Source organism: Rhinopithecus roxellana, chromosome 4, assembly GCF_007565055.1.
Source record: "Rhinopithecus roxellana isolate Shanxi Qingling chromosome 4, ASM756505v1, whole genome shotgun sequence".
NCBI lineage: Eukaryota > Metazoa > Chordata > Mammalia > Primates > Cercopithecidae > Rhinopithecus > Rhinopithecus roxellana.
This window is the reverse complement of record NC_044552.1, coordinates 151,747,150-151,762,077: the sequence shown is the minus strand read 5'-3', so window position 1 is coordinate 151,762,077 and position 14,928 is coordinate 151,747,150. Positions and strand designations below refer to the sequence as shown.

The 14,928-nt window shown below is 42.9% G+C and overlaps 1 protein-coding gene across 1 annotated transcript; it reads left to right on the top strand.

Annotated features, from left to right (window-relative positions):
- The first annotated feature begins 6 nt into the window (after nucleotides 1–6).
- LOC115896923 lies at nucleotides 7–8,721 on the top strand. Its single transcript, XM_030928916.1, has 2 exons — nucleotides 7–527; nucleotides 7,664–8,721. The coding sequence occupies exons 1-2, from the start codon at nucleotides 29–31 to the stop codon at nucleotides 7,894–7,896; spliced, it is 732 nt and encodes a 243-aa protein (XP_030784776.1). The 5' UTR covers nucleotides 7–28; the 3' UTR covers nucleotides 7,897–8,721.
- The last annotated feature ends 6,207 nt before the right edge of the window (nucleotides 8,722–14,928 follow it).

Genomic DNA, 14,928 nt, shown 5'->3' with positions numbered 1-14,928 from the left:
CAGCGCTGCCAGGGCGGCCGCCGTAGCAATGGGTGCATGCTCACCAGCGTTTCTCTCTGGCCTGGACGTGGTCCGTGAAGTCTGCGTAGTGGCCGCTGATGGTGGGGCTGTCGCTTCCCACTGTCCTCGAGGTGCAGAGTGGCAACGCGCGGGGACACAGCGTGGGTATGGGCCTCCCGCCCACAGCTGGCGCACAGCCATGAAGGTAGACCTGACCGGGGCACGACCACTGAACCCTGCAGACCCGGCGTCCTGCGGACCCCGCGAGGGGCCCTGCTGGGCGGGTCCGCGGCCCGGAATGCCCCTTCCCTCGCCTGGAATCCGGGAGCGGAGGGCTTCTGGGGGCAGGTGGCAGTGCTCCGATGAGCGCCCTGCCACCCACGAGGGAGCCCTGGGGGCGGCGCCAGCCCTCACAGCTGGGTCTCCTCATTCGGAGACACAAACACCTGCCTCAGGATTAAAGCGAGGAACTGTATTTCAGACCGTCTCAGGAGAAGTAGCAGGAGGCTGCCTCGCTCCTTTGCCTTGTGAGAGCTATTTCTTTACTCAGTTCCTTGGTCAGCTAGGAGTTTGAAAGAGTGAAATCTTATTAAAGGAATAGCTAATGCAACCCATTTTTCTAGTTCTGCGTAAACAGACCATTGAACAAGCGTTCACTGTTCTCCGGCTCGTGCTGGATGAACAAACACTAACAGAGGGGGAAGTGGCATTTTTTCTCTCATTTTCCACCATGCTAAGAAAGGAGATTAGGCTGGGTGCGGTGGCTCAAGCCTGTAATCCCAGCACTTTGGGAGGCCGAGACGGGCGGATCACGAGGTCAGGAGATCGAGACCATCCTGGCTAACATGGTGAAACCCCGTCTCTACTAAAAAATACAAAAAACAAGCCGGGCGAGGTGGCGGGCGCCTGTAGTCCCAGCTACTCGGGAGGCTGAGGCAGGAGAATGGCATAAACCCGGGAGGCAGAGCTTGCAGTGAGCTGAGATCCGGCCACTGCACTCCAGCCTGGGCGACAGAGCGAGACTCCGTCTCAAAAAAAAAAAAAAAAAAAAAAAGGAGATTAAAAATCAGGGCTGCCTAATATGGGCTCTAGAAGTCATTAAGTGATAGGTTTTGCTCTGTTTGCTTCTGGGCTTGGTAAGATGGTAATGAGAATGTCTATTATTTTGTTTAACTACTTTGCCCACTCTATTTCCTCCCTAAAATCTTTCAGTTAAAAGGTGGATCCTCAAAAAGGTTTATTGTCCATCCTACTGCCTCAGTAGAGATTTTATCTAAACTCAATTAGATGAAAACAAATACCACAGGAACCTTAGGAAAGCAAGTCGCACCTTGTGATAAAACAGTCTAATGCTCAGCATCCTTGTCCTTTAGGCATAAGATATTTCTATGTGGCGTATTCATACTAAAATGTCAAGTCTTATCCTTATGTCCTTAACTTTAAAAGGTCAAAGTAGATTGTAAAATCTATAGAAAACTCTGTTTCTATTGAATAAGTCATAGAGTATATCTGTGTTACAGGAAAGGGGTCCGGATCCATACCCCAAAAGAGGGTTCTTGGATCTTAAACAAGAAAATATTCAGGGCAAGTGAAAGCAAGTTTATTAAGAAAGTAGAGGAACATCGGGAGGCTGAGGCAGAGCTTGCATTGAGCCGAGATCACGCCACTGCACTCCAACCTGGGAGACAGAGCGAGACTCCGTCTCAAAAAAAAAAAAGAGGAACAAAATAGCTACTCCACAGGCAGAGCAGGGCTGTCTATTACCAGGGCTGCTGGTTGCCTATTTTTATGGTTATTTCTTGATGATATGCTAAACAAGGGGCGGATTATTCATACCTCCCCTTTTTAGACCCTATAGGGTAACTTTTTGATGTTGCCATGGCATTTGTAAACTGCCATGGCGCTAGTGGGCGTGTAGCAGTGAGAACGACCAGAGGTCTCTCTTGTTATCTTGGTTTTGGTGGAATTTGGCCGGTTTCTTTACTGCAACCTGTTCCATCAGCAAGGTCTTGATGAGCTGTAGCTTGTGCTGACCTCCTATCTTATCCTGTGTCTGAGAATGCCTTAACTGTCTGGGAATGCAGCTCAGTAGGTCTCAACCTCATTTTACCCAGCCGCTATTCAGGATGGGGTGCTCTGGTTAGCACGTCTGACATAACTGCTTTCAAGATTTTCAAGTATAGGCCAGGCACAGTGGCTCACTCCTGTAATCCCAGCACTTTGGGAGGCAAAGATGGGTGGATCACAAGGTCAGGAGTTTGAGACCAGCCTGGCCAATATGGTGAAATCCCACCTCTACCAAAAATACAAAAATTAGATGGTTGTGGTGGTGGGTGCCTGTAGTCCCAGCTACGCGGGAAGCTGAGACAGAATCGCTTAGAACCCGGGAGGTGGAGGTTGCAGTGAGCCGAGATTGCTCCATTGCACTCCATCCTGGGCGACAGAGTGAGACTCCGTCTCAAAAAACAAACAAAAAACCTTACTTGCTAGCTTTTCCTGCTTCCTGGCCACAGTTTTTTCAAGAGCCAATGACGCTCCTGAACACAAGGCAGCCCAGGCACACAATTGTTGGGGTGATCAGACCCAACACTAGGTCATGGGGGTGACAAAGTCCGGTGGACTCAAAGGACTGAGAAAAAGTTTGAGAGAGAAATGTGGGACGATGAGGACCATCACTACCGTGGAGGCTGCGAAGACGCCGAGCTCTAGGACCCACAGTATTTATTGGTAATCCAATAAAGAAACAGGTGGTGAGAATGTGGCGGGCAAAAGGACATGTTGCATTAAGCACCTGATTTAGAGCTGTGATGGGTTACCTTTTTATGGAACATGTTCTGCTACTTGAGATAATGGGAATAGCGGCCTAGGAGCCTAGGAAGGCTAGACACATTCTAGAGGACCTTATGCAAGTTCTGCCTCGGTTTCCCTCCCAAAACTCTGCTTTTTCCCAACATGCCCCCCCTTCTCTTTATTGTAAAAGAGAAGGTATCATTATTGCTAGCTGTCATTATTACTAGAGTCACTCTGGTTTGAACGCTTCCAACATATCTCCCCTTTCCCTTTTACAAGAGGACCCTTAATCCTAGGGGTAGCAGAAGGATGAAGGTCCATCTTCCGTAACTTCTTCATGCTGAATAAGGGCGATGATACTCCTGCCTTAACTATTAGGGTCTCTCGTATTCAGGGTAGAGAGTAGTTGAGTCAGAAAGCATTGGTCCGTTAAGCATCGTGACTCCCGTCGGTCCTCGTTCCATCTTCGCATTCAAATTCAACTGGCTCATGGCTTGTACTGGGGAAACCTGGTCCATGGTTGGGATCCATGAGTCCCTCCAGTCTCCCGTTCCATGGCCGTACACATCTTGAGGGCATCCACACGGTTCGTTCATCTGCAAAATCACAAGCATACCTCACCCCCCACCCCCACGTTAGTAAATCTACTGAAACAGAAGCAAAAACTTTTGTGGCTGTAGCTGGGAGGCCATCAATAATGAGAAACAGGCCTTTTCTGATTAACAGAAGGCATAGAGAAAGCAAATCGAGGCTTTTCAAACCTTCAATTCGCGCTGTACAGGGGAGGGGGGTCCACTAGATGCTATGGCTGATACATCTTCAGATGTTTGGTGGGCACCCACATAGGCACCTGATTGTCAGCTGGAGAGACACAAGCAAATCGTCTTCCCCATAAAATTATCTTTAGGCAGGGATTTTAGGCATGGGAGGAAGTAGATTCAGAGGTAAGGAGAATTTGGGGGCCTAATGACTTCCTGATGTTTGATACATGTTCCCTCAGAAGTTAGGAATTCTCTTTCTCTCCGTATTGCTGCGTGGGCATGGAGGACTAGGTAAGCATACTTAGTGGCTGTATATGTATTCACCTCTTTTCCTTGTAATTCTAGTGTGCAATGGCCCCTGCTTTTGCTAGGATGTCTCTCCCTAACAAAGGAGTGGGGCTTTCAGGCATAATTAGAAAGGCATGTGAGAAGAGTCAAGTTCCCCAGTCACAACTCAGTGGCTGGGAGAAGTATCTAGTGAACGCCTGTCCCAGGACCCCTCGGAGAGTGACAGATCTGGAGGACAGTTGTCCGGGACAGGAGAGTAAGACTGAGAAGGCTGTGCCAGTGTCCAGGAGACAGTTAACCTCCTGGCCCTCAATGATCAAGCATACCCGGGGCTCTGTGAGGGTGATGGCATGGGCTGGCGCTTGCCCTAGGCACCCTCAGTCCTGCTGCTGGGTCATCTGGTTAGTGGCTTCTGACTCAGAGGACCTTTGTCCCCCAGGGCAGTGGGCCTTCCAGTGATTCCCTTGACATAGGGGCATGGACGAGGGGGCAGCTAATTTCTATTCGGACAGTCTTTTCAGTGTCCTTGTAGACCGCACTGGAAGCAAGCCCTATCAGGCATTTGATTTTCCCAGCCTTTCCCTTTTCCAGAGCATCCAAAGTCCGCTTGCCTGAGGGCCATGACTAAAGGGGTGGCCCTTTTTTTTTTTAATCCTGTTTGTCCCGTTCCACCGGCTCCTCCTGATCTCTAGTATAAAAATACCAAGATTGCCAAGTTCAATAGGGTTTTTAAGTTTTGCTCCAGGCCTAAGGCAGACTTTGGAAGTTTTTTCTAATGTCTGCAGCTGACTGAGTGATAAACCTATCCTTTAAGGTTAGTTGACCTTCAGTAGAGTCAGCTGACAGAGAGGTATGTTTCCTCAATGCCTCCCTTTGTCTCTCCAGAAAGGCAGTAGGATTTTCTTCCTTTCCCTGTGTTACAGTGGACATCACTGAATAATTCGTAGGCTTCTTCCTGGTTTTCTTTAGTCCTTCTAGCACACAAGTTAGCAAATGTCTGTGGCACCAATCTCCATGTTCTGATTCTGTGTCCCAGTGAGGGTCTACACTGGGAACTCCCTGCTGGCCTACGGGGAATCATTCTCTTTCCTCTGTTGTCATCCTGTCATTGACCTGAGATACCAGAAATCGCCAAACTCTCAGGCTGCAGTTATGGCGGCACTTCTCTCATTTGGGGTTAGTGTCTGATCTAGCGGTAACGTTTTATCTCTCCATGTCAGATCAAAGGATTGCCCTAACCCTCGTGAAACATCAATATAGCCATCATGGTTATCTGAGGATTTACCTAGGTCTATTTTAATTTGTTTCAAGTCTGAGAAGGAAAAAGGTACATATACTCTGGGCCGAATTCTCCAGAATACATCTTAGGGGCGTTTTTGCCTTGAGGGGAACATTTCCCATCTCAAAAAAAAAAAAAAAAAAAAAAAAAAAAAGGGATGCCAGCACCTCTAGTAATTTTCCAATGAGCGTTAGTCCTGGAGCATCCTCTATGGTCCTAATGCTTATTCCTTTTCAGGGTGAGTAACCGCCCATGGACCTCTGCCTATCGGATTCGTTACACTTACCAATGTCGCAGTCCTGCACCTTTTCCACCTTTCTTGACCACAAAGAAAGGGGTCCGGGCAGCTGGATTCTAGTGGTTCTTTACCAGCGTGACCACCATTGCCTTTGCGCTCAGGGGTGAGTTCTAGAGCTGGGCTGGGTTCCTGAGTATTTCATAACAACCCCGCCCCGCCCCTCCCCATCAAGATGCACTCCCAAAAACAAAAGTTCTTATGCAAATTCATTTCAGAGAGGGTGTAGGTAACCTTTTGAGTCAGGATTGAAATAGAGTTTTTTGATTCTGTGAGTACTTTAAGGCTTGGCTGAGTTCAAAGAGCTCCCACGTTTGAGCAGACCAATTATTAGGCAGTTTTCCTAACTCTGCTTCTGCAAGAGTTTCCCTATAAATTACTGAATACCCCTCATGGGCTTTTTTTTTTTTTTTTTCCTTTCCCTCAATCACCCGGGAGGAACCATCTGTGGTCCTGTCCTGAAGGGAGTTCCTCCTACGTCTGGTCAGACTTTTGTATGGTAATTAAGATTTAAATTCCTTGTTAGGAAACCTGCTTGGTTAAGGGAATTTTTAGTGGTTAATGTTAAATCACCTTTTTCTTACAGAATAGCCCTATACTTTTAGATTTTTGAGTTAGTAAGCTACCTTTTTGCTTTTTGTTTTACTTAGTATAGTGCTGAACTGGTGAGGTGTGCTTACAATGAGGTTTCCTCTAAAAGTTATTTTTCTACTTTCTTCTGCTAGCAAAGCAGTTGCCGCTAATTGAATGTATGTGGGCCATCCGCGGGTTACTGGGTTAAGGATTTTTGATAGGAAGGCTAGTGGTTGTCACTGGTCTCTGTGCTTTCGGGCTACGCCCTTGTTTACACTGACAAAAAGGTAGCATTGGAGTAATATAGGGTCAGAAGACCTTCAATTATCAATTATAGGTTTTTAAATTTACCCTGGCTTTTAAAGGAATAGGGTACACTTTTTAACTACTTGTATATCTTTATCCTTTGTAGATGGATTTTGGAAACAGCAGAGGGGCGTTTGCTGTCCTCCCTGCTGGATTATAGTTAGGGGAAGTTGCCCTGCTTCAAGGTCTCCCTCAGCTCTAGCCTTTTGAATAGAATTTTGTACTGCACCACCAATTGCTCCAGGTTTTAATGTTGCAACTACAGGAGAAGTTTTGTAGCTAATCTTCTTGCCTATTAAGAGGCGAAAGAGGAGGTGACCTTTCACTTAGTTCAGCAGGTGGAGCCGATGGGCTGGTAAAATATACTTTCTTCAGTTTCCCTTTAATTTCCTATGTTTCCTGTTCCTCACATTCAGAATCTGAAGTTTCTTACACTCGTCCTCCTCTTCATCTGAATCTTCATCTGTTTGAAACTACTCAAGGGCTTTTATTAGCACCCACATAGACTAAACCAAACTGGAATTTTTGCTCTATCTTTATATGCTTTTTAAAAAATCTGCCAGTTCTCTCCCATTCATCCAACTCTATAGACCTTTCGTCCAGGAACCATGGGCTAGGATGAGTGATAACAAATTTTGAGTACTAATTTCACTCCCCGTCTTCAAAATAAATGCTTTAAGAAATTTAGTATAAGCAGAATGTCTGCTTTCACCTTGTCCCATGTTACTCTGGTTCTTCTGAGTGCTCAGCTTTCCCGCCAAGCTTCTTTTAGATGTCCTTGGGTGTCCTTTGACGATGTATCCTCCGCTTTCACGTCCTCTAGCGTTACCTTCACCAGGGTCTTTGTCGCCCCACATTGGGCGGCCAGGAATGTTGGGGTGATCAGATCCAACACCGGGTCGTGGGGGTGACAAAGTCCAGCGGAGTCAAAGGGTTGAGAAAAAGACAGTTTGAGAGAGAAAGGTGAGACACCAGAGGGTCATCGCCATCGCGGAGGTTGCAAAGACCCCGAGCTCTAGGAGCCCACGGTATTTATTGGTAATCCAACTAAGAAACTGGTGGTGAGAATGTGGAGGTCAGAAGGACACGCTGTATTAATCTCATGATCTACAGCTGTGACAGTTTAGCATTTATATGGAACATGTTCTGCTACTGGAGATAATGGGAATAGGAGCCCAGGAAGGCTAGAAGCAAGGAGCCAGCAAGTCTAGACACATTCCAGAGGGCATTATGCAAGTCCTGCCTCAGTTTCCCTCCGAACACTCAGCTTTTTCCCAACACAGAATAAAAGGAGGCTCCAAGTGGAGAGAGACAAAGCCTGTTTCTCCCATGCACTGTGCCGAGCATCTCTCCCCTTCTGCCTTCCTCCAGGCCTGCCAAGGGGAGGACAGGAACGGACCATGGTCTCCACATCTGACGTCAACCCTCCAAGCTCCTTCTCTTTACCTGACCTGCAGAGAAGCATACACGTGGGAGGCAAGGAGACATTCAGAGATGAGAGCCCTGGTCAGGGAGGCAGAGGCCTGCCCGAGCCTGTAATCCCAACGACTTGGGAGGCTGAGGCAGGAGAATCGCGAGAATCTGGGAGATGGAGATTGCAGTGAGTTGAGATTGTGCCACTGCAGTCCAGCCTGGGCAACAGCAACACTTCGTCTCAAAAATAAAAATAAATAAATAAATAAATACAATGATTTGGCAAGGAGACATCACAGAGACAAAGATGAGTACTATAAAAATGATGACTTTATAATAACTAGTGTGTATTATACACATAAGATATTCTAGGCACTTCGCACACCACCACATTTGCCTTTTACAGATCGACTACAAAGAGGTTAAATAACTTGTCTGAGGTTGATCACACAGTAAGGTAAGTTCAAAATTTGAACCCAGCTCTTCAAGACCAGAATTCACTCACCTAACCACTAAGCAATGCCGTAAATTACAGCTTCCAGTGATCATTTTGTTGAATTTCAGCAGTTGAATCTTCCTCTGAGACAGCAAGTTACGACATTTTTATTACAAATCGCCATTCTAGGTAAAATGTTTGTCTTGATTTACCTGAGTTTCAGCTCATTCCTTGGAGTTTTCCTAACCACATCTCAGATGAAACCTGAGTGAGAACATGTCCTTCCAGAAAGCCTGCGGCACAAAGTCGCTCCCTGGGCGTGGTCCCCCAGAGGCTGTGTGCTTTCTCCTTTTGACGTCTGCATCTGTGCATTGGGCTGTAGACAGCACTGCAAGGCCAAGGACAAAAGCAGCAATGCAGATGGAGGCTCCTGGATAGACGTTTAAAAAAAAAAGAGAGAAGAAATGTGTTGGCTTGTATCTGTCAGCTTTAGCAACTGGTTAAATACTTTGTGCAATAAAATAAACTTAATCAAATCTCGTATGTCATTGAAATATCTGCAGGGCTGACTGCTCTTCCCATCTGTGGGTTGAGGTGACTTAGGGACATGGTAATTGGGCTGTGGTAGAAAAGACTCCTACGGACGCCCAGGAGCAGGGAACACTGCAGCGAGAGCCTGGGAACTCCGAACTTCTGCTCTTCCTCCCAGCCTCCGCTGGACTCAATATATTTATGATGTCAACGTCATGTGTTTTTGCCTGAGGTCTGAGACTATCTGTGGCAAAATTTTGCCACCTTGTGACATCACAAAATTCAAATTCTGAGGCGTTTGTTGTTAGGAATAGAAAAGTACTTTCCGAAACACATACCTTCTCCTTATTGGAACATCCCTTTATCTACTAAAATGTACAGAAAACTCTAGGACAAAAACTTCCCCAATGTTTGTAAATCTCAACTCCTCAGATGTAGTGTCTGGGCTAGGTAAGGCAGGGGCATAGACTGGAAAAAGTATAAAGCTTCCATTTTTTGTTTGTAACAATCCTTCTGCAAGTGATTAACAAATGGCCTCGATGCAAAGAAAGAACATCTACCCCTTAACCACCTTCTGCCTCCGTGAACAGGCCTAGATGGGAAATGTGGGTAGTGAGAGGGGACTCTTGATGTCACAAAAGGGTGCTTGGGAATGTCCTCAACTCTCTCCCTTCCATGTCCATGGAGAAGAGGAGGGTTCTGGTCATAAAGGGTTTGTTAATTTGTTGCCATTTGCTCAGCTCCTAAACAGCTATAAAACGGCAAGAAAGTCACTTGCAAGAAAGTCCTTGGATCTTTGGTTCCTTATTTTTAAAAAAGAAGAAGACGGAAAGATGAGATAATCTCTAGTGAACTTCTGAAATTACAACACTTTGCCCATTGGTTCATGCAAAGAGTGTGTGTGTGTGTGTGTGTGTGTGAGAGAGAGAGAGAGAGAGAGAATGGAAAAGAAGTGGTGCCTGAACTGAAGGAGCTGATCCTATGGGGAGAAGCCCATCCCACAGGACTGGCATAAACACTGAAGGTCATCTCTGGTTGAAGGCCAACAGCCTCCCTCCTAAGTGTCTACAGTGAGTGATTAACACAGAATGACAATTCTATTTTGGGCTCCCCCATCCCAGTTTATTTTAAATATTAATTTGTTGGGGGAGTATGGAAAAGCATTGTTCTAACAGCCTAACTATATCAAAAGCTACACCCAGAGATACCAGTTTCCCCTTGTCTCTTCTCATTCTCTCCTCTCATTATTTCCACCCCATTCCCACCCATCCCCTGTAGGTAAATAATCTCATTAATTTCTGGTTTCTACTTCCTTTGTTTCTTTTGCACAAGAGAGCTGATACATGCATACTTTCCTACATCTCCCTTCTTTCTTACGTGAAGGATAGTATAGTATATTCTTTTCATTTTGCTTTTTTCATTTAACAGTGTACCCTGGAAATCAGTTCATATCAGTTTTCAGAGATTTTGCCCCTTTTATGGCACAGCAGCATAATACTGCGTTGTTCTGTAGTTTTCTCAATGACTATTAGATTGTTTCTAATATTTTTCAATAAGAAACAATATTGCAATAAATAATGCGTAATATATATGTTTATGAGAGATCTTCAAAAAGTTTATGGGAAATATGTATTATGAAAAAACTATGCATGAATTTTAAACGTTTTTGCACCAAAATAAACCTATACTAACTTTTTATAACATGTCTGAACGGGTTCAAGTTTGAGGCATTAAGGATAAGACATCAAATTGAACAGAGTCCCTGTCAGAGCAACATGACTTGAAAGCAAGAAGGAAAGAAAAATGAAGAACAAACATCAAATTTATGCTGATGTTTGCCTGCAAGAATGGTGAAATCACTGATACTTTACAAGACACTTGTAAGGACAGTGCCCCCAAAGGAATCAGCAGTTAAAAAATGCATATAACCTGATTTCAGAAGGGACAAGATTAATTTGAATACAAAGCAGGGGCAGACCATCCACATCAATTTATGAGGAAAAAATTCATTCTGTTCATACCCTAACTGAAGAGGACTGACAGCAGCACAAACAAGAGCCAACATCATAGACATCTCAACTGGTTCAGCTTACCCCATTCTGACTGAAAGTTCAAGTTGAGCAAACTTTCCACTTGATGAGTGTCAAAACCATCATGCCCAGATCAGCTGCAGACAAGAGCAGAGGTTTCTATGGAAATTTTAAACAAGTGGGATTAAGATCCTGAAGCATTTCTTCAAAGAATTGTGACAGGAGATAAACCATGGCTTCAGCAGTACAATACTGAAGACCAAGCACAATCAAAGCAATGGCTACCAAGAGGCCGAAGTGGTCCCATTAAGGCGAAAGTGGACCAGTCAAGAGCAAAGGTCATGGCAACAGTGTTTTGGGATGCCAAGACATTTTGCTCGTTGACTTTCTGGAGGGCCAAAGTGCAGTGATGTCTGTTTATTATGTTTTGAGAAAGTTGGCCAAACCTTTAGTAGAAAAGTGCCCAGGAGAACTTCACCAAAGTGACCTTCGTTCAATTTCAGATCACCACAATAGAGCAAAAATTGCAATTATAAATTTTTTGGTTTCCCAGTACATGTAAAAGTTATATTTACACTATACTATAGTCTATTAAGGGTGCAATAGCATTATGTCTGAAAAAAAAAATGGTCATGCCTTAATTTAAAAATACTTTATTACTAAAAAATGCTAGCAATCATCTGAACCTTCAGTGAGTCATAATATTTTTGCTAGCGGAGGGCCTTGCCTCGATGTTGATGGCTGCTAACTGATCAGGATGGTGGTTGCTGAAGGTTGGGGTGGCTGTGGCAATTTCTTAACATAAGACAACAGTGAAGTTTCCTGCATTGATTGGCTCTTCCTTTCATGAAATATTTCTGTATAGCATGTAATGCTGTTTGATAGCATTTTACCCACAGTAGAATTTATTTCAAAATTGAAGTCAGTCCTCTTAAACCCTGTCACTTCTTTATAACTAAGTTCATCATGCAGTGTTCTAAATCCTTTGTTGTCATTTCAACAATGTTCACAGCATCTTCACCAGGAATAGATTCTGTCTCAAGAAATCACTTTCTTTGTTCATTCATAAGAAACAACCCCTCATCTGTTCAAGTTTTCTCATGAGATTGCAGCAATTCAGTCACATTTTCAGGCTCCATTTTTAATTCTATTTCTCTTGCTGTTTCTACCACATCTGCAGTTACTTCCTCCACTGAAGCCTTGAACCCCTCAAAGTCGCCCATGAGGGTTGGAAGCACCTTCTTCCAAATTCCTGTTAATGTTGATATTTTGACCTCCTCTCATGAATCATGAATGTTTTTAATGACATCTAAAATGTTCAGTCCTTTACAGAAGGTTTCCAATTTACTTTGCCCCAATCCATCAGAGGAATCACTGTCTATGGCAACTGTAGGCTTATAAAAGGTATTTCTTAAATAATATGACTTGAAAGTCTAAATGACTCCTTGATCCATAAGCTGCAGAATGGGTGTTGTGTCAGCAAGCATGAAAACAACATTCATCTTGTGCATCTCCATCCAAGCTCTTCGGTGACCAGGTACCTTGTCGATGAGCAGTAATATTTTGAAAGAGATCTTTTTTCCTGAGCAGTGGGTCTCAACAATGGGCTTAAAATATCCATTAAACCATGCTGTAAACAGATGTGCTGTCATCCAGGCTTTGATGTTCCTTATACGGAGTGCAGGCACAGGCAGAGTAGATTTAGTGTAATTCTTAAGGGCCCTTGGATTTTCAGAATGGTAAGTGAACATTGGTGTGAACTTAAGGTCACCAGCTGCATTAGCCCCTAACAAGAGAGTCAGCCTGTCCTTTGAAGCTTGAAGCTAGGCATTGACTTCTCTCTAGCTATGGAAGTCCTAGATGACATCTTATGATTTAAGGCTGTTTTGTCTACATTGAAAGTCCGTTATTTAGTGTAGCCACCTTCATCAATTATCTTCATAAGATCTTCTGGATAACTTGCTTCAGCTTCTACATCAGCACTTACTACTTCACCTCGCACTTTTATGTTATGGAGATGGCTTCATTCCTTAAATCTCATGAACCAACGAGCTTCAAACCATTCTTCTGCAGCCTCCTCACCTCCCTCAGGCTTCATAGAATTTAAGAGTTAGGGCTTTGCTATGGATTCGGTTTTTGCTTATGGGAGGATTGTGGCTGGTTTAATCTTCTATCCAGACTACTACAACTTTCCCCATATCAAAAATAATTCACTTTCATTTTTTGATCATTTGTTCACCGGAGTGACACTTACTTTTAATTTCCTGAAAAATTTCCTTTGCATTTACAATGTAGCTAATTATTCAGTGGAAGAGGCCTAGTTTTTGACATGCCTTCCTCAATATGCTTAATAATTTCTAGCTTTTGATTTAAAGTGAGACACGTGTGACTCTTCCTTTCAGTTGATTGCTGAGAGGCCATGCAGGGTTATTAGTCTAATTTCAATATTGTTATTTCTTAAGTTATGGAGAGGCTTGAGGAGAGGGAGAGAGACAGGGGAATGCCTGGTCAGTGGAGCGGTCAGAATACACACAACATATATTGATTAACTTTGCTATCTTATATGAGCACAGTTCTTGGCACTCCAAAACAATTACAGTGGTAACATCAAAGATCACTGATCATAGATCACCATAACTGATATAATAATAATGGAAAATTTTGAAATATTGTGAGAATTACCAAAATGTGACAGAGATACAACATGAACAAATGCTGTTGGAAGAATGGCACTGATAGATTTGCTCAATGCAGAGTTGCCACAAACTTTCAACTTGTAAAAAGAGCAGTATCTGTAAAAGACAGTAAAGCAAAAAGCAATAAAACGAAGTGTGCCCATATATACTAGTAAGACATAGTTCATTTTATTAATAAAGCACCTGTCAATTTCAGTTGAGTAATTTTTATCAGGAATGGGTTTTGAATTTTGTTCAAGGCTTTTACAGCATCTGTGGGATAACTGTAATGTCTCCCTGGATCTATAAATACATAGAGGATATTAATGAATTTTCAAATATTGAACCAACTTTGCATTCCTGGAATAAATCTCACTTGATCATGATAAATTATGTGGTGCTGAATTCTATTTGCTATTTTTTCCATCTTTTATTTTCAATCTTCCTGGACATCATATCATTGAATTTTTAGTATTCAATCTGAGAATCTTTATCTTTTGTTTTTGTGAGTTTTTAAAAAATCATTTATAATTATCACAATGACCATAAACAGGATGTATTTTCGCTATTTATTTCATATCTTACTTTCATTGAATTTTTGTTTTGTTTATTTAAAGTCTCTTTTCCTTCTTTCTTTTTGGTAATTTTGAGTATTCTGCCAGTTTAAAAGTTAAACATTACACTTCTGTTCTCATAGTGGTTACAGTTAATTTGAAGCCTGTAATTATGTGTATTTATCCATAGTAATAAACTTAGCAACATCTACAGTGCTTTAAAGTCAAGAATTTTTGCACATGATTATGTCCCTTAATCTCCCTCTTCCCTCAGCCCCCATCATGTTGATATTTTAATTCTGGGCTGTTATGAATACAGTCGTTTTCCTTTTTTGATCTGTTAAATTAAAACTTGGCCTGAGGCTGCCATAGCTTAAATCCCTGAGTAAGGAAGTATAAACTGGTTTAGTAGGTAAACAAATTGAAAGCTTAATTAAGGAGTATTCTTGGTAACAAACAGCTGAGTGTCAGCCAATCTGAGCAGTGGCCTTCAGCCAGTCACAGGCTTCCTGCTGATCAGTCCACATCCAAATACCGCAAACACAAAGCTGAAACCAGTCACACCCGTTCTGCACCTCACTTTCCTTCTCTGCCTATAAACTCTCCCTGCCCACTCTGAGGAGCAGAGCTTTCTGAACTGCTACTGGTTTAGTGCTGCTGATTCATGAATCGTCATTTGCTCAATTAAACTGTTTAATTTGTCTAAAAACTTCTTCTTTTGACAGGTCCTATAATAAACTTTACCTAGGTATTCAGTTACCCTTAATTTTTATGTCTTTTGTAGAAATATGCTGGATTTGCTGTTTTCTCATTTAAACCTTCCTTTAAGAGTGTTTTCAACATGTGGCAAAATTTTGGAAATACATGAATGAGAATATTTTTATTATACTTTCACATTTAATGACAATTTGATTGGATAAAACTTTTAGTATTCAAAGTTCTTTTCTTTTAACATTTTAAAAACATTCTACCATTTTTCTCTTGTATCATTTTGCTA